General features: G+C 35.7%; 1 protein-coding gene across 2 annotated transcripts in view; it reads left to right on the forward strand.

Annotated features, from left to right (window-relative positions):
* Rb1 (RB transcriptional corepressor 1) overlaps positions 1 to 24,636 on the forward strand; it is a 121,372-nt gene that overhangs the window by 26,229 nt on the left and 70,507 nt on the right. For both annotated transcript variants that reach the window (XM_051195389.1, XM_051195390.1), the window contains exons 3-9: positions 1,124 to 1,239; positions 3,994 to 4,113; positions 10,385 to 10,423; positions 11,421 to 11,488; positions 15,813 to 15,923; positions 20,611 to 20,753; positions 22,060 to 22,137. In XM_051195389.1, coding sequence (XP_051051346.1) covers positions 1,124 to 1,239; positions 3,994 to 4,113; positions 10,385 to 10,423; positions 11,421 to 11,488; positions 15,813 to 15,923; positions 20,611 to 20,753; positions 22,060 to 22,137 — 675 coding nt within the window. The remainder of the gene's footprint in view (positions 1 to 1,123; positions 1,240 to 3,993; positions 4,114 to 10,384; positions 10,424 to 11,420; positions 11,489 to 15,812; positions 15,924 to 20,610; positions 20,754 to 22,059; positions 22,138 to 24,636) is intronic.

Here is a 24,636-nt window from a genome sequence, read left to right on the forward strand (position 1 = left end):
TATTTCCATTTGCTTCTATTTCTTTTATATTTGGTTTGTTTCTAGGTTGGGGCTACATTCATTAGTAGTGGTTTTAATTTCTTCTGGGCATAAGTATTAGGAGTAGAATTGCTAAGTAATGTAGAAAGTATAAGTTTAAATTTATAGAAACAGACCAAACTTGTTTTTCACAATGGTCATACCATTTTACAGTTTATCATTGGCATTCACTTGTCTTCTTGTACTTTTTCCTTACTGACCATTAATATTGTAGTTATTTTTAATTTCAACTCTTATGAATCTATAAGTTATAATTTTGTAACTAATAGTTGGATAATGATGAATTATCTGTTATCCATAATCATTTGATAGTCCAATACTCTTATTCAACAGCAGAGTCCAAATGTATAAAATGTCTTACATCTTTCCTCTCAGCAAATGATTCTACCTGCTTATTAGACCATTTGATAACCTGACACTTCATTTCACCTTGATGTGATCCAGATTTCATCTACAAGATATATATAATTAGAAGATGGCATATGCTGTTGAGAGGAAAGGGTGATACAGAAAAAATAATCTACTTACAATGTTAGCCATTTCTCATCAGCTGCTAAGTGTGTGTTGGACTCTATACTCAAGGATTCACTTAATTCTTTAAGTGAGATTTGCATTCAATCCATTGTGCAAGTGGATTAATTAGGAAATTGCACAAGGCCAGAAAATATATTTATGAGCAAAGGGAAATAAAGATAGATGAATTAGAGAAAAAGAAGTATACTCTGATAAGGAAGTCAGCCTTTTTTTCTGGAAAAAAAGTTAGACATTCTAGAATCTTTTAATGTAGCTTTAATGATATTGGGTTACAAAGAAAATAAACTGTATCACGGAACTGGCTGACTCTGAGTTTACAAAGGAAAAAGTGGTTTAACTTTTGATCCTCCTTGTAATTTTTTGTCTTACAGTTTAAAAATTGAGTGTTTGTTATATTAATATAAAATGAAGTATTTTCAAGTATATACCATTATAAGAATTTAAAAATACATTTTTATCTTTAATGAGAAAAGCCATATGTAATTCAGTTTTAACATGGTATCCAGCGTATGAATGAGTTAATAAAATACGTGAACCTTTTCATTCCTAGGAAGGATATATTCAAAAGAAGAAGGAGCTCTGGGGCATCTGCATCTTTGTTGCAGCAGTTGACCTAGATGAGATGCCATTCACTTTTACTGAGCTACAGAAAACCATAGAAACCAGGTAAAAATGCTGACATACAAGTTGTACCATTTAAAAGTGCTTTTAAAGTTTGAATACACTTTAATAAGTTGGTGGGAATGCTGAAATTAAATTAAACATAATAGATTCAGGACCAGTAGTGAATTGCCAATCTTTGATAGGGTTGGTTAAAGATTATTTACAGTTTTGTTGTTATTGTTAAATATTTTTTTTATTTTATGTTTTGCTTGCATGTAAGTGCACTGTGTGCAGTGCCTGGAGAGGGCAGCAGTTCCTTTGGAACTAGAGTTATAAGTGGTGTGAGCCATCATGTGGGTGCTGGGAACTGAACCCTGGTCGCCTGGTGGTCATGGACACCTGCACAACATAACCTGTACAGAGACACATGCTTGCATGCACACGTGTTCACACACACACACACACACACACACACACACACACACACACACACGTAACTAGAAGTAAAAAAAAAAACATAAATCTTTTAAAAAGTAGCAGGTCTATCTTAAATTTAAATAAGGTTTAACTTGAAGACTTTAGCATAGTAGATGTTTTAATTACAGACATTTAAAAACTGATCTATAATCAGTATTATGATACTTGACCCACATATTTCTTAGCAATTTTTTGAGCTTTTAAAGTATATTAATTTGTACTCAACAGACTTTGTCGTAAGCAAACTTACAGGACTTCTGTTATTTTATTTGTAGTATATTTACAAATACAGCAGTAAATAATTTAACCAGATTGATAAATAAATATATTTCTTTTTAAGTAAGATAATATATAATGAAATGTAATTGGTGTTTTTAGTTAAATTAAGTAGATTAAATTATTAGATTTTATAGCATTTTTATTACTACTTTTAAAAGTTAGAGCAAGTTCCCATGGTATTCATTCCCTCTCAGGACAGATATTGGTGTAATCCTATAAACATATGGACTGCTTTAAGGTTGGTTTCTTTTTTCCTGGACTCTACACAATTACTCAATACATGTCTTTTTTTCCTTTTTTCTTTTCTTCCATCCCCTTCCTTATCTTCTAATCATGTGCAAGATAAGTAAATGTAAACTAAGATCCTATAGAGAATAATAATTCATTCTTTGAGCCTAGTCCCCTATCTTAAATTTAGCATTTCTTAGTAGCTTTCTAAATTCTGTTAAGATGAAATTTCAAAGTAGTTTTTTTTCTAGTTAGCCTCTTGATCTTTGTTGTCTTCTGCCATTCCTACTTCCTTATTTGTTTTTTCATATATAGTTTATCAACACTGCTTCATCCCCTCTGTGTCATGAAAGCTTTTAATACTCTGGCAAATGTTCTTTGCCTTATGCTGATTAGCTCAGTCTTTTTGTTTGTTTCAATTGATATGTAGCCTTGTATTATCTAGGCATGTCTCAAAACTCCTGGACCTAACTCAGTGCTGGGACTATAGACGTGTGCTATCTTAACTGCCTTAGCTGAGGATGTTTCTAACTGTTCGACAGCCTGTAGTAGTTCTAATGACCACTCTTTGGTTCACTTAGATGCTTTGATATAGTTTCATATGCAAAATTAATTAGAGATTATTGTATGAAGTAAGGTGTGGTTGTGTGTGGCAGGCTGATCTTGTGAGTTCAAGACCAGAGATTGGTCTACATAGCGAGTTCCAGGTCAGTTGGGGATATATAGTGAGATCGTGTAAAGAGGAGATAACAATTGATGTATAAGATGTATCTGGTAACTTTGTCTGCATTGTGCTATTGAAAGGATGTATATTGAAGATTAGTTTTTATAGAAAACAATAATGAATGACTAGAAGTCATTTAACAATTTAAAATTTTAGCCAGCTTTTCATTTTCTTTCTCCAAATAGTCAGTCCTAAAGCTTTTGGTAAGACAAGACTGTCAGTGTGTATGTGACAAGGAAATGGAAAGTGGTACAGAAAAAGTATCAGAACAAGGTGAGGCAGACATTCACATGGTGGGGCATCTACCTGGGCAGAGCAGCCTGACATGGGCTGTCTGGTCTGCAGTGTCAGAGACCACGCAGGGCAGCTAGTTTGAGAGGTATAGTACAAGGAAGATGTGGGAAGGCTTGGGTGCGGTGCACCATGTTAAGTGAGTCTGTCCTTGTTGGGGAGTAGAAGGCATTGGGGGTGTAAGATGGCTATTTGTTCAAAGGATGAACAAATAAGAACAGAGCTTTTGAATATGAAAATGGAAGCACTAGAGTGAACTGTATGGTTTTGTGTTGGAATTCAATGAATCAATAGGAACTTATTTAAAAAACATGAAGATACAGATGACTATTTAGTAATGGGCACAGTGTGTTTCAGAAACCAGAAAGAAGGTATTTTAAATGTTTTGCCATGTGCAAGCAATACATGTTTGAGGATATAGATAAGTTTGCCTTTATTTCGTAGCCCTTACATGTATGAAAACATCACATGATACTCCCTTAAAATGTACACTTCTTGGACTTTTGTACATCAGTTAAAATAAATTTAATCTAAAAACCTACATATATATTTAGAAACAAATATATTTAGAAACAAACATACTTTTTATGCCCCTGGTTTTCTTGTTTTCTTAACTTCAAATAGATATAGTTGGGGTAGGAAGATATTGGGGGCATGGGTTGCTTCAAGTAAAGTGCAAAAACAAGTGCAACCCTTCCCAGGGACATACAGTGATTTAGTGTAGAGCTAGTAATCTTGTGAATTGAAATATATATGCTTTGAAAATGAAATAACAAATTTTGATAGCTACTCATGCACTCTTTTTCTATTCTTTATAGTGTCTATAAATTCTTTGACTTACTAAAAGAAATTGATACCAGTACCAAAGTTGATAATGCTGTGTCAAGACTATTGAAGAAGTACAATGTGTTATGTGCACTCTACAGCAAATTAGAACGGTAAGATAAAAGTATCATTAGGCTTACACCTTTAGCTTTGGTTTTTAATTTTATACTCCAATTTTTCACATCACTGTTTAGTTAGATTTAATCTGGGAATTGTTACGTATTTAATGAAACTATTAAGTATTATCCTGTAGCCTAATCCCTTTTGCTATTATTTTTTTATTCTTTGGTACTTTATCTATTCATAAACATTCTGAGTGTTTGCCCCAAATTAGCTGCTTTTACTAGACTTCCCTGTCTTTTGCTTCTTCAGACTTTGACTTGCTTACCATCCTGTCTAGTAGTTTTCTAAATTTTAACTTCTTCCAGCTTAGAAAGAATCACATGGTCAATGGAAGGTGTGTGACGTGTGCTATTCAGTTGTGATCTGTGTTCCACGTGGTAGTCAAGAATTGTCTACCTGTACTGTTCAACTGGAAAATCATTACTAAGCTTGCTTTCATTTATCTATTTAATCATTATTTTAGTAACTTTTTTTATTTATTTTACATACCAACCACAATTTTCCCCTCCCTTCTTGTTCACCCCCTACCGCCATCTATCCCCCTCCCCATCCATTCTTCCTCCATCTCCATTCAGAAAGGGTTAGATCTCCCATGGGCTTGCATAAAGCTTGGCACATCAAGTTGAGGCAGGACCAAGCTCCTTCCACTGCATTAAGGCTGGGCAAGGTAATCCAGCTTGGGGAATAGTTCCCAGTCTAGTTAAGTGCCAGGGACAGGTCCTGGTCTCATGGCTAGGAGCAATACAAACAGACCAAGCTACACAACTGTCACACACATGCAGATGGCCTAGATTCATCTCATGCAGACTCCCTAACTGTTGGTCCAGAGTCCATGAGCTCCAGTGAGCTCAGGTAACCTGTCTCTTTGGGTTCCCCCATCATGACCTTAACCCTTCTGGCTTATACAATTTCTCCTCCCTTTCTTCAGCAGGACTCCCTGAGCTTGGCCTAGTGCTTGTCTGTGGATCTCCACATCTGCCTCCATCTGATGACAATTAGGGTAGTCATCAGTCTGGTTACAGTAGATGGCCAGTCAGGCACCCTCTCCACTAATGCTAGGAATCTTAGCTGGGGTCATCCTTGCAGATTCCTGGGGGTTTCCTTGGCACCAGGTTTCTCCCTAACTTCAAAATACCACCCCCACCAAGATGTCTTTTCTTATTCTCCCCCTCTATCCTGCCCCCCATCCCGCCTCCAGCACCCAGCCTGCCCAACTTGCTACCTTAAGTTTCCATCCTCCCATCTCCCTCACCCCCAGTTTACCCAGGAGATCTCCTTTATTTCCCCTTCCCAGGGAAATCCACACATCCCTTTTTGGGGCCCTTCTTATTATCTAGCCTCTCTGGGTCTATGGATTATAGGTTGGTTAGCCTATACTTAACTCCTAATATCCATTTAAGAGTGAGTACATACCATGTTTGCCTTTCTGGGTCTGGGTTACCTCACTCAGAATGATTTCCATCCATTTACCTACAAATTTTATGAGGTCATTTTTTTTTTTAACAGCTGAGTAATACTCCATTGTGTAAATGTACCACATTTTCCTTATCCATTATTCGGTTGAAGAGCATCTAGTTTGTTTGCAGGTTGTGGCTATTGTGAATAAACTGCTGTGAACATAATTTAGCAAGTGTCCTTGCAGTATGATTAAGCATCTATTGGGTGTATGCCCATGATTGGTGTAGCTGGGTCTTGAAGTTTTTGAGAAGCTGCCATATTGATTTCCAAAGGGTCTGTACCAGTTTACACTCCCCTTACTCCACATCCTCTCCAACATAAGCTGTCATCAGTATTTTTCCAACATAAGTTGTCATCAGTATTTTTTATTTTATTTGTGACAGTGCACAAGGAAGAAACCAAATCAATAGTGCATAGCATGAAATAATTCAAAAGAAGCTTGATGGAATTGTAGAGGTTTCCCATCCATAGTAAGCAAAGTAAGCAAAAACATCACTGAACCAGTTGTTAAGGAAATTATAGTGGGTTGGAGAGGTGCTCCGTGGTCAAGAATGCTTGCTGCTCTTGCAGATTATGGGAATTCGACCCCCCCCCCCCCAGTATCCATTTCCAGTGACTCACAACTACCTGTAACTCCCTCTTCTGGCCTGTGCAGGACACCTGCATGGACATGTGTATAAACAACATAGATATACTCACATAAACATAAATAAGAATGAAATGAACCTTGAAGAGCAAAAGAAAATTCTACACATGTCAGTACCAAAAAACATACAAAACAAAAAATAAGATCATCAGATTATTTGTAGATCTAGAATTTTTGAGGGCTTGGGTTAATTTGGGGTACAATATAGTTAGTTACTGCTTTTTGCTACAAAATTTTTATTCTATTTTTTTATTAAAATATAATTACATTTTTTTTTCTCCCCATTCCCTTTCCTTCTTCCAACTCGGCCCAGACCTCCCACCCTGCGTGCCTGCTTCTTTTTAAATCTGTTGCCTCATTTTCTTTGTTGTTGTTATATGTACATGAAGTCTGTAATTATAACCTGCTGAGTCTATTTAGTGTTACTTCTATGTATATGATTTCAGGGCTAACCATTTGGTATTGGATAACCACCAGTTAATGGGCTCCTCCCTGGGGGAAGATTATTTTTCCCACTCTCAGCATTTCTTAATTGCCTGTAGTTATTTGTCTAGGGGTGGGGCCCTGTAAGAATTATCTGTCCACATTTTTACTATAATAATTTTAATTGATACTTCCAGGTAGTTTTACTCCCTTGTCTGACATCAATACTCTGCTTTGACACTAGTTCCTGTTTTCAGGTTTATTTATTTATTATTCTTTCCACTTATAATTGCAGTTGATATCCTGGGAATTGAGGGGAAAATAGAAAAGGATGTCAGGAAGGGGGAGTAATCTCATAAGTGATTTTTAGGCTTTACAGAATATTTTGTTTAGGTGACTTACCATCTTCTTTTTCTCAAAACAGAGAACAGTCAGTGATCAATAGAAATACCATTTTCTTTATATTCATGAATTTTCAAAAAGTAACTTTTAAGTAGTTTGGAAGGGTGAGAAAAAGAATGTTTCAGAATTTCTTAGATGCCAGAAAATCCAGAGGAGAAAGAAGAAAAGAGTATTACATCTACTATATGTTGAAATGCAAAAGCTTTAGATGTTATGTAAACAATTTTGAAGTGTTCAGTATCTTCCTGTATCCTATTTCTTAATGGCCAATATGAACAGCAGTATTTCCAGGTTAGTCATTGGGGGTCCAGTACAACAATTTTCACAGAAACATAACTGGAATATGATAGTTGATGATGACCATTAGCACAAACACCAAATAAGGATTTGAGCCTTTAAGATGTGCTTCATTTAGAGAATCAGAAATTGGAGAAACCACCAATTAACTTACAGAACTGTCTTTCCTGTCATCTAACTAGCAAACTGTACAGGGGAAGGGAGCAGTAGCAGTCAGTGTTCCAAAGCTAGCCCTGCCACTCTGGTTCAGCTTGAGATTCTTGTGACGGTGCTTCTCTATCTTCTCTATCCTGCAGTTTGCCCTCATTGTCATCTCTGTGTATGAAACTGGGCTTACATACTCTTATGGTTGTTGAGCCTTGTTGCATTCCTCTGAGGCACTACCTAGACTGGGGCTGTTGACAGAAGTATGTGTAGATTTCATTCTGCATTATAAAGTACAAATGTGCCTTTAGAGAAGATAGAACCTATCCATCCTTTTTCTCTATCAAAAACAGTAGTTGGACATGTTATCTATCAAAACAAGGAAAGCTATAGTAGGGCTTAGTGGAGAAGTAGTCACAGAGATCTGGATTCTAACCTAATCATGAGCATGTACTGTGTAATCCTGGATAAATGAGTTGCCTAAGTTAGGCACTTTGTTTTCTAATGTCTAAAACAAGTCAATGAGAGTACCTATTGGTCAGGGTCCTCGAGAGCAACAGAACTTACAGAATGAATCTATATAAAGAAAGGGAAATGATAACAAAGACTTACAGGTTGTGGTCCAGCCAATCCAACAATGGCTGGCTATTAATGAAAGGTCTAAGAATCTAGTAGTTTCTCCTTCACAAGGCTGGATGTCTCCACTAGTCTTCAGTATATGCTAGAATCCTGAAGAAGTAGCCTCTAATGCCAGTGAAGGAATGGACTTGCTAACAAGGTGAGAACAAGAAGGCAAAGAGTAGAGCTTCCTTCTCCCATGTCCTTATATAGGCTTCCAGCAGAAGGCATGGCCCAGAGTAGATCTGGATTAAAGATTGGCAGGTGTGTCTTCCACTTCAAGATCTGAATTAAATCTTGTGTGTTTTCCTACCTCAGAGATCCAGATTAGAAGTAGATCTTCCCATTTCAAATTAGGCAGAAATCCCTCACAGCTGTGCCTTCTATTTGGGGGTTTTAGTTAATTCCAGATGTAGTCAAGTTAACAACCAATAATAACCATCATATACCTGTTAAGTGCTTAATATATTAAATGAGGTAATACATAAATAGTGCTTTTTCAGTAACTTTGTATAAACATAATAAACTTTTCATGAATATTAGCTTTCAATTTTTATATTACTATTTACTTGTCACGTATATGTGTGAAAATGTGTGCCATGACATAGACATGGAGGTGTTGGTTTCTCCTTTTACTGTTTGGGTCCTAGTTTCAAATTTATGTTGTCAGGCAGCAAGAATCTTTACCAGCTGAGCTATCTCACAGGCCCAAATATTAGCTTTTAAAACAAGAAAAAAGACATTGTCTGTTTGGAAGACACTGCATAATAGTGTATCTTTATCCCCTTAGACAGTCACAAAGTACCAAGGTGATGGGTGTTTAGAAGTTTGGTACAATAAATCTGTTTGGTTGAGTTCAGTATTTTCTAAATGGGTTATCCATATATTTGTCTTAGTTGCTTTCTGTTGCTGTGATAAAATATCTCCCACAAAGATAACTTGAATGAGAAAGGAATTATTCTGATCTATAGTTCCAGAGGGATACAATTTCTCATAGTGAGGAAGATATAGCAGATGTGGCAGCCTCAGTGAGCATGGTGGCAGGGCATTCATAAGAGGAAGCCGAGTACATGAACAGAAAGTGAATCTGGGCTATTAAAGCCTCAAGGCCACCCGATTGACTCTCTTTCTCAAGTATGAGCCTGTTGGAGATATTTCACATTCAGACCATAATAGCATTTAAGTGAAGATCTTATGAAATAAGTATTTTATGGAATATATTTTAAGAAACTTTATGTCAACTGTTCTGTTGCAAATAAACCCCATCAACAATTAACCATTAGTACCCTGCTATATCCATGAGCTCTGGCCTTGATTGAGTGACCTTTGTTTAAAGAATAAGTTGAAAGAACAATTGAAGAAGATTCCTGACATCAACCTCAGGTCTCTGCATATATACATATGCACCAACCCAAACATGTATACATGAAAAAGAATAAATACAGCAATGATTGTGATGCTTTGTTGTATTGTATTTAGGCAGGAATGATGTGATATATTGTATATCTTAACTGAGTGGGAAGGGTAACCCCAGTACTGGTAATTTTGACTAAGGAAAAAAGCCAGAAAAGAAGAAAATCCTAAATAGAGTGTAGAAATAGAAACATATGAAGCAAAGTGAGTGGGGACTAGAACCAGGCATACTAAGCATGTGACAAGTATATGTACAAAATAAAAAACAGTAGAAAGATGTACTTTGAATTGCTAAGTCTGAATGTCTGAAAGGTAGGGAGAGGCCTGATTGGTAGTGAGCTAGGACTGTGCCCTGCAAGCAGTGGGGAGTTGAGTGATTTTACACTGGGGAATGACATAGTGATTTGTCCTTAAAAGGCCACCCTGGACTTTGTAAACTGAATTTATATTTTTTAATTGACTAATCTTATGGAATAATTTAGCTTTAATGTTGTCGACCCTGTATCAAACAAAGGTTTTCTTTTCCCATCTTACTTGTACGATTTTCTGGAGTGTGAACATTGTGATGCCAAAGCCTGTTTATTGTAGGTAAGCTATATGAATATATATGACTTAGTAGTTAGATAGTCATTAGTTCATCCCTGACCTAAGATCCTGATATTATCATAGGTTTTGATTTAAAAGTGAGTGACAGAAGCTAGTCCTTTTGTAATTGGACATGATGCTGTGAAAGGTTACTTGGTAGTAGGTAGATATATTTTAACTTTGCTTTAGAGTGCTTATGATTCATGCTGCAATAGTATTTCAAAAGTTATTTTTTAAAACGCCATCATATTAATGAAATTATTTATTCCTTTCAGGACATGTGAGCTTATATATTTGACGCAACCCAGCAGTGTGTAAGTAATTTAAATCATGTTACTTTTCACTAAAAAATCTATTTTTTCTGGACTAATCTCAGACATACAGATATCACTAGGGTTACTTTGGTAGCATACTACTTTATAAATGGAAGTGATAAAATCCTGTTTATGTTGCTCTAAAAATGCATGCTTTATGTTGCAAAGAACTAATTAGTTGGAAATTGATTCATTGTTCTCTGTCACTGTTCTGAGGAAAATGCAGTCTACCTTTTAAATGCTTATTGAGGATCTATCACTGAGATTGTGTTAACAAGGCTCTGCATGCTTTTGTATAAGAACAAATACATTCCAAATTAGGGGGCTGTAGAAAAGACTCTGCTTAAGAACACTCCTTCTCCAGAGGACCAACCTTGAACCCCCGCTTCCACACAGTGACTCACAACTGTCTATATCTCCAGTTCCGTGGCATCTGAAGACCTCTTCTGGCCTTTGAAAGCATCTAGCACACAAGTGGTACATGGACACACTTGTAACAAAACACACACACACACCATCTCAATTACAAATCCTAAATTATCTTGAAACTGTCTCCACATGTTCTTTTCTGGAAATAGCTCAAATAGTCCTGAAGAATTTCTGCTCCATTAAAGCAGTAACATTGAAATACCAGTTAGAAATGAAAATTGTGCGTTTATCAATTTATATAAAGCTGTTAATTCTAATGAATGACCATTTTTGCTTACATTGTTCATCTTAACTAGAAAACAAAGGGCAAACAAGTATAAAGGTAATTAGAAACAAATTAAAGTACCTTGGGCTTTTATAATTTTAGATTAGAATAAATATCTTGGTAGTCACACCAAATGAACTGAGATAAATTGAGTTCAGGTATAAATTGTGCTTTTAAAGAGAGTTGCATTCCATTATTTAACTCAAGTCTACAATTTAAAACAAAACAAACTACCTAAAAGTAAAGCTGAAAAACTTTGTCAGTATCTAATTTTTTTTTTATTGCTTTGTATTTGTTTACCAGGATATCTACTGAAATAAATTCTATGTTGGTGCTAAAAATTTCTTGGATCACTTTTCTACTAGCTAAAGGTAAATGAACATGTTATTGCATGCTGATATATCAAATATAGTGATTAAGTTGTTCATTTGGAGTAGTATGGAAAATTTTATTCAATTACTATATCCTTCCACTGCATTTTCTGCATGGCTTATTAACTGTAGACCATTTTTGTAGTTATGATAATAGAGACATCATTAGAGTGTTTCATTTCCTGTCTTTTCCTCCTGCTTTACTTCCTACTCCCCCCTTCTGGTCTGTTTTCTGCACATTTTCCCTTTTAGCAGTGCTGGGGATGGAAGTCAGTGCCTCGTGAATTGTAAAATTTAAAAATTAACTTTATTTGAATTCTACAAAAGAAAAGTAGTAAGTGGAAATAACAAATGTTTAGTCACTTTACATGATATTTCTTGAATTTTCCTATTGCAATCTCTATTTTTCTATTTTAGCTTTTTATTTACATTAGCTTTCAGTTTACATTGAAAAGGGGAAAATGTAGTGGTTAAATGTTAGTACCTGTACCAAATTCAGGGTGAATGTTCATAATTTTCTTTTTCTGACTTTGAGAAAATAGAAAATGATGGGAGACAAGTAAAATGTAATGAAACTGTGATGAGTAGTCAACGAATAAGAGAATCTGGTATACTGTGCTGTTGGAAAGCAGCCTGAACCCTGTCTACCTTTGTGTTTCTTTTGCTGTGAAGAGACACTGTAACTACAGCAACTCTTACAAAGGGAAACATTTGGTTGGGATTGGCTTACAGTTTAGAGTTCAGTCCATTGTCATCATGGCAGGAAGCATGGTGCCATGCAGGCAGACGCGGTGCTGGAGAAGAGCTGGATCCACAGCAGCAGGAAGATAAAGTGAGACACCAGACCTTGCTTGAGCATCTGAAACCTCAAAACTCACCTACCCCTGTGACACGTCCTCCAACAAGGCCACACCTCCAGTAATGCCACTCTCTATGAGTCTGTGGAGGTCATTTTCATTCAAACCATCACACCCTCAAAGTACCATTAGCGAAGAGGGATTTTTCTTATCCAAGTACTAACCAGGATGGTATGGCCGTAGATAGGAAGAGGGAATTCTATAGCAGTGTACATTAATCTACTTTGAAAAGTACATCCTTCTCCCTCTCCCCACTTTCTAATTAATACATTCTATTGCTTTCATTTCATTATCAGACAATAACACCTATTCATCTGTTATTATAGTTGCTACATGCCTTTAGTCTCAGTTCTGTATTTGAATACTTTCTGTGCCCATTATTACAACTTTATTATAGCTCCTCTGTTTCTGAGTTATTGATTTTGATCCATTTCTTAGCTGGCTGGATTGGATCAGTTATTTTAACTGCTGAGCCATCTCTCCAGCCCATGGAATTTTAAAAAACTAGGCCCTTGATGTCATATTCTATATGCTTGCCATGTTAATGGAGAATGTCCACAGCATTTATACTTGAAAGACAACTTGACTGTGTTTCCTGTTCTTGAGTCATTTTGTCCCTTAAGGCAGTATTTTCTAGGATTGAATGTTGATTTTGAAAAACATGAGGCTTGCTTAATTTCCTCCTGTCATTTAGTTGCTGAATACTTAATGGGTTCTTTTTTAAACTTGAAATTTAGGTCTGAAGAGATAGCCCAGTAATTAAATCACTTTCAGTAGAGTCCTGGTTTCATTACACATGTCAGCTCACAATCTGTTACTCCACTTCTAATACATTTGTTACCCTCTTCTGGCCTTCCTGCCACCAACATATAGGTGGGCAACTGTTCATATGCAGAAAATAATAGTAAATGAAATTTAAATTTGAGGGTTAATACCTTTACTTTTGGTTCCTATTTGTTTAATTCTGCATTCATTCACTGTTTTGCTTTTCGAGACAAGAGTTTCACTGTGTAGCCTTGGTTGTCCTGGAACTCATTCTGTAGACCAGGCTAGCCTCAAACTCACAGAGATCCACCTGTCCCTGCCTCCCAAATGCTGGGAGTAAAGGTGTGCACCACCAATACCCAGCAGCTTTTTTTTTTTAAACTAGATATTCTATTCTTTTTTGAGACATATTAACAATGTTATATTTTAAGGTGTTTTTTATTCAATTTGGTTTTCTCTGAATATTATATCATGTTGTTTTGTTTTCCGTATTTGTTTTCTGTTATTTTAATCATTTTTCTTTTTGTCTTTTTGGCAATGTTGGGAATTGAACCCAAAGCTCATGAATGCCAGGCACATGCTCTGCTACTGACCTACATCCCCAACTCCGTATTATATGTAGGATCTTTTTATATTGTCTTTTGTCATGGACCCCAAGCACTGGGAGTTCACCATAATGCAGATGGCTTGCTTGTTTGTTTGTTTGGTTTAAAAGCATTTTCTTCTATTAGATTCTCTGATTTTTTCCCCTTTTGTGAATTTTCTTTTTCTCTTATGTGTTCTTTTCTCCTTTATGTTATAGGGCTTGATGTGGCTAATGTTTTTTGAGGTAATTTGAGAGACCCTTCCTTCATTCCCTGTATACTTAATGTGCAGTTAGTTTGTATTCCTTAGAGAGTTGTTCCAAATTTGGTATTGCCACTGCTAGCACTTGGCTAGTGTGTGTCCCTGTTAGAGTGTTATTGGAACAGAGATGCTGTTTATCTGACTTTCCTCTGCTCTTCTTCCCTGGAAGTGCTTGGTGCCTGACAACAAGCTCACCTGTTTCTTTACTATCATTAACTTTTAGTTAGCATACAAATGAATGGGTTTCCTGGTGACATATTCATGACATACACTTTTAATTTGTTGTTTACACCTCCTGTGGTATTTCTTCACTGAATTCATTGCAAACATACTTTTATACCACACCAAATGGACTTAAAACACCCACCTGATACGGGGTTATCCATTTTCTCACACATTTTGGGAGTTTCAATATTTGCTGTTATTATCAGCTTAGCAGATAATACTCCAAAGGTAGAAAGTGAATCAAATCCAACTTCTCCTTTATATAAAAAATATGTACTTATTTTTATCTTGTACATAAGAGTGTTTTGCTTTTATGTATGTGTATGTACCACATGTATGCCTGGTACCCGTGGAGGCCGGAGAGGACATTGGTTTCATTGAATTGAAAATTATAGACACTTGAGAGTTACCATATGGGTGCTGGGAGCCTAACCTGTGTCCTATGCAAGAACAGCAAATGCTATTAACCATGAACAATCTCTCTGGCCCCTACATGACTTTCTTAAAAATAATAGAGCCATAAGCAAATAGACACTTGCTGGATGATATATATATATATATATATATATATATATATATATATATATAATATTATTATATAGGTACCTATTATATGCATTTATTTTTACAAGTCTTATAGTTATATATTTGTTATATAAACTGTTAGAATATTATGTTAAAGAATTATTTAGAGATGATCTTAAATTATATTCTGAATTTATTTTTTAGTTTTGGGTTGTTTTTTTGGGGGGGTTGTTGTTGTTGTTGTTGTTGTTTGTTTGTTTGTTTTTTTGAGACAGGATTTCTCTGTGTAGCCCTGACTGTCTTGGAACTCTTGTAGACCAGGCTGGCCTCACAGAGATCCATGTCTTCTGCTTTCTAAATGCTGACATTAAAGGTGTGCACATCACTGCCTGGCTTGAGTTTGTTATTTCTTGATGGTTTTGGTTAGTGTAATATTTTGTATGGGCTTAAATTGAGTATATTAGATACTTTTTATAAATATTAAGAGTGAAAGATTAACATGCATGGTTCCTGGAAGTGATGAGTTCTGTAGGTCACACCAAAATAGGAAGCAAATTTTATAAAAGGTAATGCCAGATGACTTTAATAAGGATTGATTAGTATAACCCTTAATCTTAGAGTTCTAAGGGTAGATTAACACTACCTAGATTTCTCATTTCATTTATATCTTAAATCACATTGTTTATTTTGATTTTTTTGCAAAAAAAGAGAAAAGTGTTTATCATGGCTCTATTGACTCTAGTGATTAGCAAATGAATGAGCATATAGATATACCATTATGTATCTTTTTCTCTGACTTAAAGGTACCAATTTCTACCTTTCCTTAAAAATGGGAATCTTGAAGCCAGTGAGATGGTTTTGCATATAAAGGCAATTGCCATCAACCTGGAAACTTGAGTCAATCACTGGGACCCACATAGTAAAAGAAGAGAGCTAATTCCTCCAGGTTTTCCTCAGACTGCCACACATGTGTTATGATACATGTATACACACACACACCCCTCACAAAATGTGCACAAACATGCATGTACACACACACAGGTAAGTAAATTAATAGATAAATATAGTTTTTAACATGTTTAAATGTGGATCTTCTTCATTTTTAGGAGAAGTATTACAAATGGAAGATGATCTGGTAATCTCATTTCAGCTAATGTTGTGTGTAATTGATTATTTTATTAAATTCTCACCTCCTGCACTACTCCGAGAACCATACAGTAAGTATTGTCAACAATATTCTTCTGCTTTATCTTCAGCAGTTACTTATTGAATGTCTTAAAGGCCTGTGTAGTTCTAAAACTGAGAGGATGATAAGCCATTCATTAATCAGGAGTCAACTCGTCCATTTGCTATCAGCTTTGCTTTACTGTGACAATACCTGATGTGATCAATTCACTGGGATGTCATGAAATTATTTTTAGCTCACACTGTTGGAGTTTCCAGTCCACAGTTAATTGGTCTCCTTTGCTTTGAGCCTGTAGTGATGGAGTAAGTACATCATGGTAGAGGTCCACAGTGCAGTAAAACTGTTCACGTTCTATTGGAGTTCTGAAAGAGAGTGGGACAAAGATGGCGTCCCATTATCCCTCAAGAGATGCACTGTAGTAACCCTTGTGCTGGTTAGACTTGGCTGGTAGCTGCAAGCTGGGAACTGAGACTAACACGTGTGCTTGGACATTTCTAGATTCAAACAACAGCAACCTTCTAGTAGTGTAAGTTATAGAGAAAAGATAAAAACATTGAACAAATAATTAAGAATGTAGTAGGAAGTGCTCTGGGATAATCAAAACAAAGCAGATGTTTTGGGATGTTCAGAGATATGGGAATTTTTACAGGGCCAGTGAGGTGTACAACCTAACTAACAACTTGAGTTCAATGCACAGAATTCATTGTAGAAGGAGAGAATTGATTTCTGTGATTTCTGAAAGGTGTCCTCTGACCTCCACAGGTGTACCCTGGTATCCCCACATGTTCATTCATGTACACACTCATATACATACACACAATAATAATAATAACAACAACAATATAACAGTAACAACATTAATAAAACAATAAAATTGAAACAAGGGCTAGAAAGATGGCTTAGTGGTGAAGAATGTATACTATTCTTGCAGAGGACCTGAGTTCAGTTCCCAGAACCCACATTGAATGGCTCACAACCTCTTGTAACTTCAGCTGCAGGAAGATCCAATGCCCTCTTCTGGACTTTCCGGGCACTACACTCACTTAAATATACCTCTCACATCACACACACATATAAACACACTCACACATGCATGCACATAATTAATAAATGTTAAAATTTGAAAAGTATGCTTTTGTAGTAGCAGTGGTGGACCAATAATAGCATATAAAAGAAGTAGTTTTTGAAATAATTTTGAAAAATAGATAAGGTTGGGAAAAGGTTTTCCTTGAAGAAGTACAGGGAGATTTGTAGTAAAGTAGAGTAGAAGACAAGACAGAGATGTAAGTTATACCTCTTGGGAAGCGGGGGGGGGGGGGGGGGGGGTTTTCTGTAGTAGCAATTTCAGTTTTTAATTAGTATTGGATATTGTATGTAAGTACCTGATTTTTCTATTTGAACAGCAATTGATACTGTTTCAGTGTGTGATGAGGATGGGAAATGTATTTAAATAAAAACTATTGCTGATATAGATAGCATTAAGCAAAGATAAGTCTATTCCTTAGACTGGAAATGGTTTTGTTTTGTTGTTGTTGTTGCCTCAAAAATAGGACCTTTTGTACAGTAGAAAATGTAAATTTAGCTAAGGACAGGCTGATTCCTAGCTCCTGAAATGATGAAAGTGCTAAGAGTAGTGCTAAATAGATAACAGATCAAAACATCAAGCCTAAGTGTGCTGTCGATGAGGCAGAAATAGCGAAGCCTAGTTCATCTGTGTGAACAGTGACTTCATGGGAAAATGAAGTCTGGAGGAGAATTTTGACAATTTATTAAGCATAGGTTAGTGGAAGGGGTAGAGAACTTAAACTATCATAACCTTCATACAAAGCTGGAGAAATTTAAAACTACATAATAAATATAATAAATAGTGAATATACTTCGAAAGTTCCCATCCTTTAAATGTTCATTTGCCTGCCCTTTTCTCACTTGTTTATATCAATGTTGAAATGTAAAAGTTGGTATACTAGCTGGGTGTGATAATGCATGCCTTTAATCCTAGACCTGAAAGGCAGAGGCGAGTTCTAGACAAGATGGTCTACATAGCTTGTTTCAGGACAGCCAGAGATACAGAGTAAGATCCTGTTCCCAAAATAAAATAAAATAAGAAGTTATTGTACTGTGTTACTTTATTCAGATTGATGTCTTTGTTGTTCTTTAGATAATTCAAATCTGTACTTCATTGTTTAAGTGCATTGTTAAAGAGAAACCAGCATGAGAAACTGAATTGTCTGAGTACAGTGTATTTTTTTATAGAGTATTTTTTATTTAATTTTATATAACAAAGTCCAATTAAATGAAAACAAACATTTATACACAATATTTGGGAATTTGGGCGTCGTTCTTTCCAAACTACTTCCTGCTGGTAAGGGGCGCTGTCTTGGGGGATTCGAAGAAGATTCAGATATCCTAGCTGTAGTCTGTAGGGCTGTTTTGTCCAGCTGTTTGGAATGTAGGATCAGCTAGTACAGTGTATTTTTAATTAGCTTTTGTGATGAGGATTTCAAATAAAGAGTTGTAGTTTGTCTCCATGTACTTATGACCTAGTTTCAGAAGATAATTTGTGACCTGCCTGTAGCCTCATATCCCACAAGTTCCCCCAGCTTGTATTTGGTTTCATCCTGGTATATTTATCTGTAAAAGACAAAGACTTTTTTTTTAAAAAAGTATTATTATGGCATCTAAAAACTATTAGTTGCTGTTTAACACCACTAAATACTTTGTAAATGTTCAGATTTCCAGATAGCTCATAAATTCAATAAAAGTTTTTTTTTTCTGTAGGCTGGCTGAATCAGAATTTATATGAATTCTCTACTTTGTGATTGGTTGATAAACTTCTAATTGTTTTTTAGACAGACTCTTACTTATGTAGCCCATGCCGTCCTGGAACTTGCTATGTTGACTGTGCTGGTTTCAAACTCACAGAGCTTTTCCTGCCTCTGTGATTAAAGGTGTGCACCACTCACTATGCCTGACTTGTTATACTTCTAAAACTTGCCCCTCTAAGTTGTGGGTGTAGTTCAGTGGTAGAGCACAGAAAGACCTAGTGTTAATCTGTTGCACAAAACAATATTCCACTTCTCTCTCCTAATGCTTTATTTTTTAAATAATCAGGGTAGTGGGTTTGCACATGTGTTTTGCCAGCATGTATGCTTATATACTATTTATGTGCCTGGTGCCTGTGGAGGTCAGAAGAGGGCATCCTATCCTCTGGACCAGGAAACATAGTTGTGAGCCAGCATGTGGATACTGGGAAGGGAATCCGAGTCCTCTGGAAACAGCCAGTGCTCTTAACCACTGAGTCATCTCTCCAGCCCCATATACCACAACTTTTAAATACATTGTAATTTGCTAATATTTAAAATTTTTATTCTGTTTTCATAAATAGAACCTATAAATATTTGCTTATTCATTTTAAGGATCTAAAAATAGAGAAAAAATTTATACTCAGTATTTGTGGGGTAGTAGGATTGTATGTGGGCCTGTCTGAAAATTAAAGGGAACTTGGAGGAGTCAGTTCTTTCCTTCCACTGTACAGATTCCGGGGTTTGAACTAGATTGTCAGCCTTGACAGCAAACACCTTTGCCCACTGACCCATCTCATTAGCCCAGGAAATATTTTTGATCATGTATACTGAGTAGAATACTTGTATAAGTAATTTATAAATTATCTGTTTATCAAACTTTCCCTGGGTTTATGAGATACAGCATTTTGGGGGTGGCATTTGGAGTTAAAATACTGTGAGTTGCAAGAAGTAGTAACAGCCAGAACACAGCTGACCTGAACAGGGGGAGCTTATGGACCCCAGACTGATAGGTGGGAAACCAGCATCAGACCAACCCAGACCCCCTGAACATGGGTCTCAGTTAGAAGGCCTGGACCGTCTGTGGGGACTCTGACTGTGGAACCAGGATGTGTCCCTAGTGCAGGATGGGACTTCAGGAGCCCATTCTCCATGGCGAGATGCTCCCTTATCCTAGAGACACTGGGAGGGCTTAGGGCCTACTCCAAATGATTTGACAGACTATGATGATCTCTCATTGAAGGTGTCACCCTCCCCGGGGACTGAATAGGAGGTCTCTGGGGGGCATGGGAAGATGGGAGGGAGAGGGAACTGGGATTGATGTATAAAATAAGAAAAAATATTTAAAAAATTAAATTGAAAAGAATCAGATTGATTAAAAAAAGAAGAAGTGATGATATATACATCACAACAGGCATTCAGGAACAGGCTGTGGCCCAGGGATAGATCATTTGTGTAGCATTCACAGAGACCCTGGATTTGATTGTCAGACCTATAAAACAAAGGGGAGACTCAGTAGGCATTAATAAGTTAAAATTGTTAATTATATAGCGAGCCATGATAAATGGAATACAATTCTACAAGGATTATTTCTAATGTTATTTTAGTTATACTTAGAATGTGTTGCTATTTTGTTGTAAATTTCATTTAATTTTAAGTAATTATTTTGGAGGCAGGGTCTCATGTGACCTAGGCTGTCCTTGAACTCACTGTGTAGACAAGGATGGTATTAAACTTTGATTCTCCCTCTGCCTCCTAAATGCTGGGATTGTAGGTGTACACCAGCATTCCTGGTGTGTGTGATGATGAAAATTGAACCTGGGGTTTCATGCTTTTCTAGGCAAATACTCTACCAACTCAGCTACATCCCCACTCCAATATTTACTTTTTTCAATATCTAATTTATCATTTTTACAGAAACAGCTGTAATACCCATTAATGGTTCACCTCGAACACCCAGAAGAGGGCAGAACAGGAGTACCCGGATAGCAAAACAACTAGAAAATGATACAAGAATTATTGAAGTTCTCTGTAAAGAACATGAATGTAATATAGATGAGGTAATTTCTCCTACACTTTTTAAAAAACAGTTGGAATAGATATATATGCAAAGTCTGCTTGACAATACATATTCTTTGTTGTGAACATGTTTTTTTATTTTTATTTTTCTAATTAGGATAATTTCTATTTTATAGGAACAAAATACTTGCAAAAATTACTTTTCATACATTCTTACTTAGCTTTTAAAGAGGATAACTCCCTTCTGGAATTACTGAATGTATATCATAAAGACAATAATTTTCACATCTGTTTCTTTTTCTTTTTTTTTTAAACATGTATTTCTTATTCCATTCCATTGACTTTACAACCAAGATACCTTAGAGTTTCACTTTAGTGTGAGTGATCGAACATTTAGTTTCTGTTTAGCCTTTTATGGCTTTCTTTCCAAATACTGTATCAGATGCTTATAACTGTTAGAGAGATCTTATACACACATAGTATTACTTATTTTGAATAGAAAGGATTCTTATAAATTAATGTACCCAACTTTCTTATATGATGAGTAGACATTTTTCCAGAGAGTGGTTACGCATCATTCACTGAACCTTTGCTAAAGTTTAGGACATCTGACACAAGGCTTCTGTTCATTTTACAGATTCTTTCTCTCATAGTTTATTTATTGAAGTCTTGTCTACAATTCATATCACCAGATGTATGAAATGTTGCATCTTTGAAATTCTGACAACTCTGTGAAAGAATGAGGATATCAGTTTCCAAGACCTAATTAAAGAAGTATTAGAACCATTACCAAGATATGTAGGCTGTCTACTGTGGCACTCACTCATGTTATGAATACCTGTATCTATATGGATATTGTAACTTTGTATGTAAGCCTAAATGCTTGCTTTTCACCTTTCTAGAGTCACAAGTTACCCATACAAATTCGCTAATAAATATAGCTGAAATAGTGCTGTCTGAATTCTGCTGTTTAGTCATAAGGGAACAGATAGCAATAAATGCATTTTTCTAATTCCCTGGATTTTTTTTGTAACATAAGTAGTTACATTTTATTTTAAAAATTAGAATAAATAAATTTTTCATCTTAAAATTTTTGGTTTCATTGGCTTCTTATGACATAAATCCCATTTCATTAACAGTTTTCCACTTAAACTCTATTTTATGGTAAGAAATTTATATTAAAAAGTAAATAATTGAAATAGTTATAAATAAATATCATTAGTTTGAATGTACTGTAAATGTCAGTTAACACTGTTAGTTACTGATACTAGATTTTATTGTTATAAATTTTAATGTATCTTATTATTGTAATATTAGACATGCATAATTTAATGTTATATTTTTCAGGTGAAAAATGTTTATTTCAAAAATTTTATCCCTTTTATCAATTCACTTGGAATTGTATCATCTAATGGACTTCCAGAGGTAATTTGAAATAAAATTCAATTAAAATTAGTGTGGTTTGTTTGAGACTTTGGGAGAAGGGAATAATTATTTAAATTATTTACATTTCTTAAAATCAGTTTGTTGTGTGTCAGTTGTTTATTTCTTCAAGAAAACTTAGCTGAGTAGAATTGTAAAGTTAACTTTTCTGTTGTAACAAAGTTTTTTGTTTGTGTTTCTTTGGTTTTGGTTTTGACTTTTTGAAACAGGGTTTCTCTGTGTAGCTGTCCTGGAACTCACTCTGTATACCAGGCTGGCTTCTAACTTATGAAACCTGCCTGTCTCTGCCTCCAGAATGTTGGAATTAAAGGTGTGTGTCACCACCACCTGGCAAGGTTTTTAAAAGCATAGATTCAAAAGGAAAAGTAAACATAACTTGTCAGAAGGCATGAAATTAGAAACCTAGGCTCGTGATTCGTTTACTCGGATACTTCTTAATTTAAGCATTTGTTATGTGTTCAGTGTGTGCCAAGTGTTGTGCTAGATAATGTGGGCACAGAGATTGCTTTTTAGTCACTATCCTGAAGGTGCTAGTGGGAAAGGCAAACTAGGAAATAGAACACTGCAAGAGGACCAGGCGCTGTGCACATGCCTGCAGTCTAGTCCCAGAGCTCAGAAGGATCTTGAGTTTAAGTTGAAGTTCAGTCTGGTCTCTCTATCTCTCTCTCTGTCCCTCTCTCTCTCTCTCTCTCTCTCTCTCTCTCTCTCTCTCTCTCTCTCTCTCTGTGTGTGTGTGTGTGTATTACAAAAAAAGGAATCAGTGAATCAAACAATGGCTTGATTCTTTGAAAAGATAAATGAGATCAACAAACCTTGAGCCAAATGAAAACAGAAACCCAGCTAAATAAAATTAGAGATTGAAAAGGAAACATAACAGACATCAACAAAAATCAGAGGATCATTAGAGTACCTTTGAAAACTAATATTCCAATAAATTGGAAAATCTAGAAGAAATGGATAAATTTCAAGACATATATGACTTAGAAAATTAAACCAAGAGTATATAAGCAGATCTATTACAAACAATGATATTGAGACAGTAATAAGTCTCTACACTAGAAAAGCTCAGTTCTGGATGGATTCACTGCCAAATTTACCAATGCTCCTCACACTATTTCATGACCCAGGAAAGGAAGGAATGCCACCAAGATACCAAAACAAAATGAGAATGCATAGCTTCTTTGACACATGATCCTTGGGAAAGCTACATGTAGAAGAATGAAAATAGACTGCTATAAACCCAATTAAACCATATCAAAGCTTGTAATAAATTATCAGAAACTGAAACTTTCTACAGAAAAACAGAATATTTTAAGGTAGAGGTATGATTTTTTTTTTTGGAGAAAAAAAAAAAGACTGAAAGCTGAGGAATTGAATGAGACTAAAAGGCTCTGTATAGCAAATGAGACTATTGAATGAAGAGACAGCCTGTGGAGTGAGAGGAAATCTTCAGAAGTGTAAATCTTTATATATTCCATTCCTGCTAGGAATGTAATTAGTCCTGATGGAACCAAGAAGACATCCTGAGAAAAACTAAAAATAGAACTATTATATGACCCACTTGCATCCCTTTCGGATATATGCCCCAAAGATCCTGTGTATACCTTAAGATCCTTGTGTATCCATGCTTATTGCCACTCTACCTACAATAGCTAAGTTACATAATCAGTATAGGTGTCTATCAACAGATAAACATAAAGAAAATGTGATATCTATACATATTGAGTCTTTAGTAAGCCTTTGGAGAATGAAGGCATTCGTGCTAATTGTAGGAAAATTAGTATAACTTGAGATCATAATAAGTAAAATAATATAGACTCAGAAGTTTGTAGATTATAAAGTATTAGTGATTAGTTCTGTTACCAGTAATACATCAGTGTCTCATTAAGGAAAGAAATAAAAACACTTCTTGAAGTCTCTTAACTGAGTCTCAATTTGAATTTTCTGCTTCATACTTACTGTGCCTTCCATAATTTGTCTGTGTAGGCATCTGAATTTGTACCTGCCTGAAGGCTGTCTTGTGAACCTGTCTGTCCCTGTATGTGTCTGTTTCTGGGTCTGTGATTGTTTATGTCTGTTGTATGAGCTGTGTGTCTCTATGTGAGTGGTATCTGTCCCCAACAAAGGCTTTATTTATTGAACACCATAGAATGCATCAGGTGAGGAAAGAATGGGATACTTTCCAGAAACTTTTAACAGAATTTTGAAAGGGATTAAGTTACTGGCTCCAGCAGATTGCAGGTGACCCAGATAACAAACACCATTGCTTATCAACAAATATCCATAAACTGTTGCTTTGAAATGTTGTTGTAGATTTTAGGAAGTTGTTTTCAACTTCTGTGTTTGCTGCTTTCAGCAATATGAATTATCTAGGTTATAGGCATGGAAGTGTATGTAACTTAAAATTGAAGCTATGCATTAGCTTAGGTTGTAAAAGTTGATTATATTGTAAATCCAAGGCAGGTAAGATTAGCTATTAGT

This window comes from Phodopus roborovskii, unplaced genomic scaffold, assembly GCF_943737965.1.
Source record: "Phodopus roborovskii unplaced genomic scaffold, PHOROB, whole genome shotgun sequence".
NCBI classification, from domain to species: domain Eukaryota; kingdom Metazoa; phylum Chordata; class Mammalia; order Rodentia; family Cricetidae; genus Phodopus; species Phodopus roborovskii.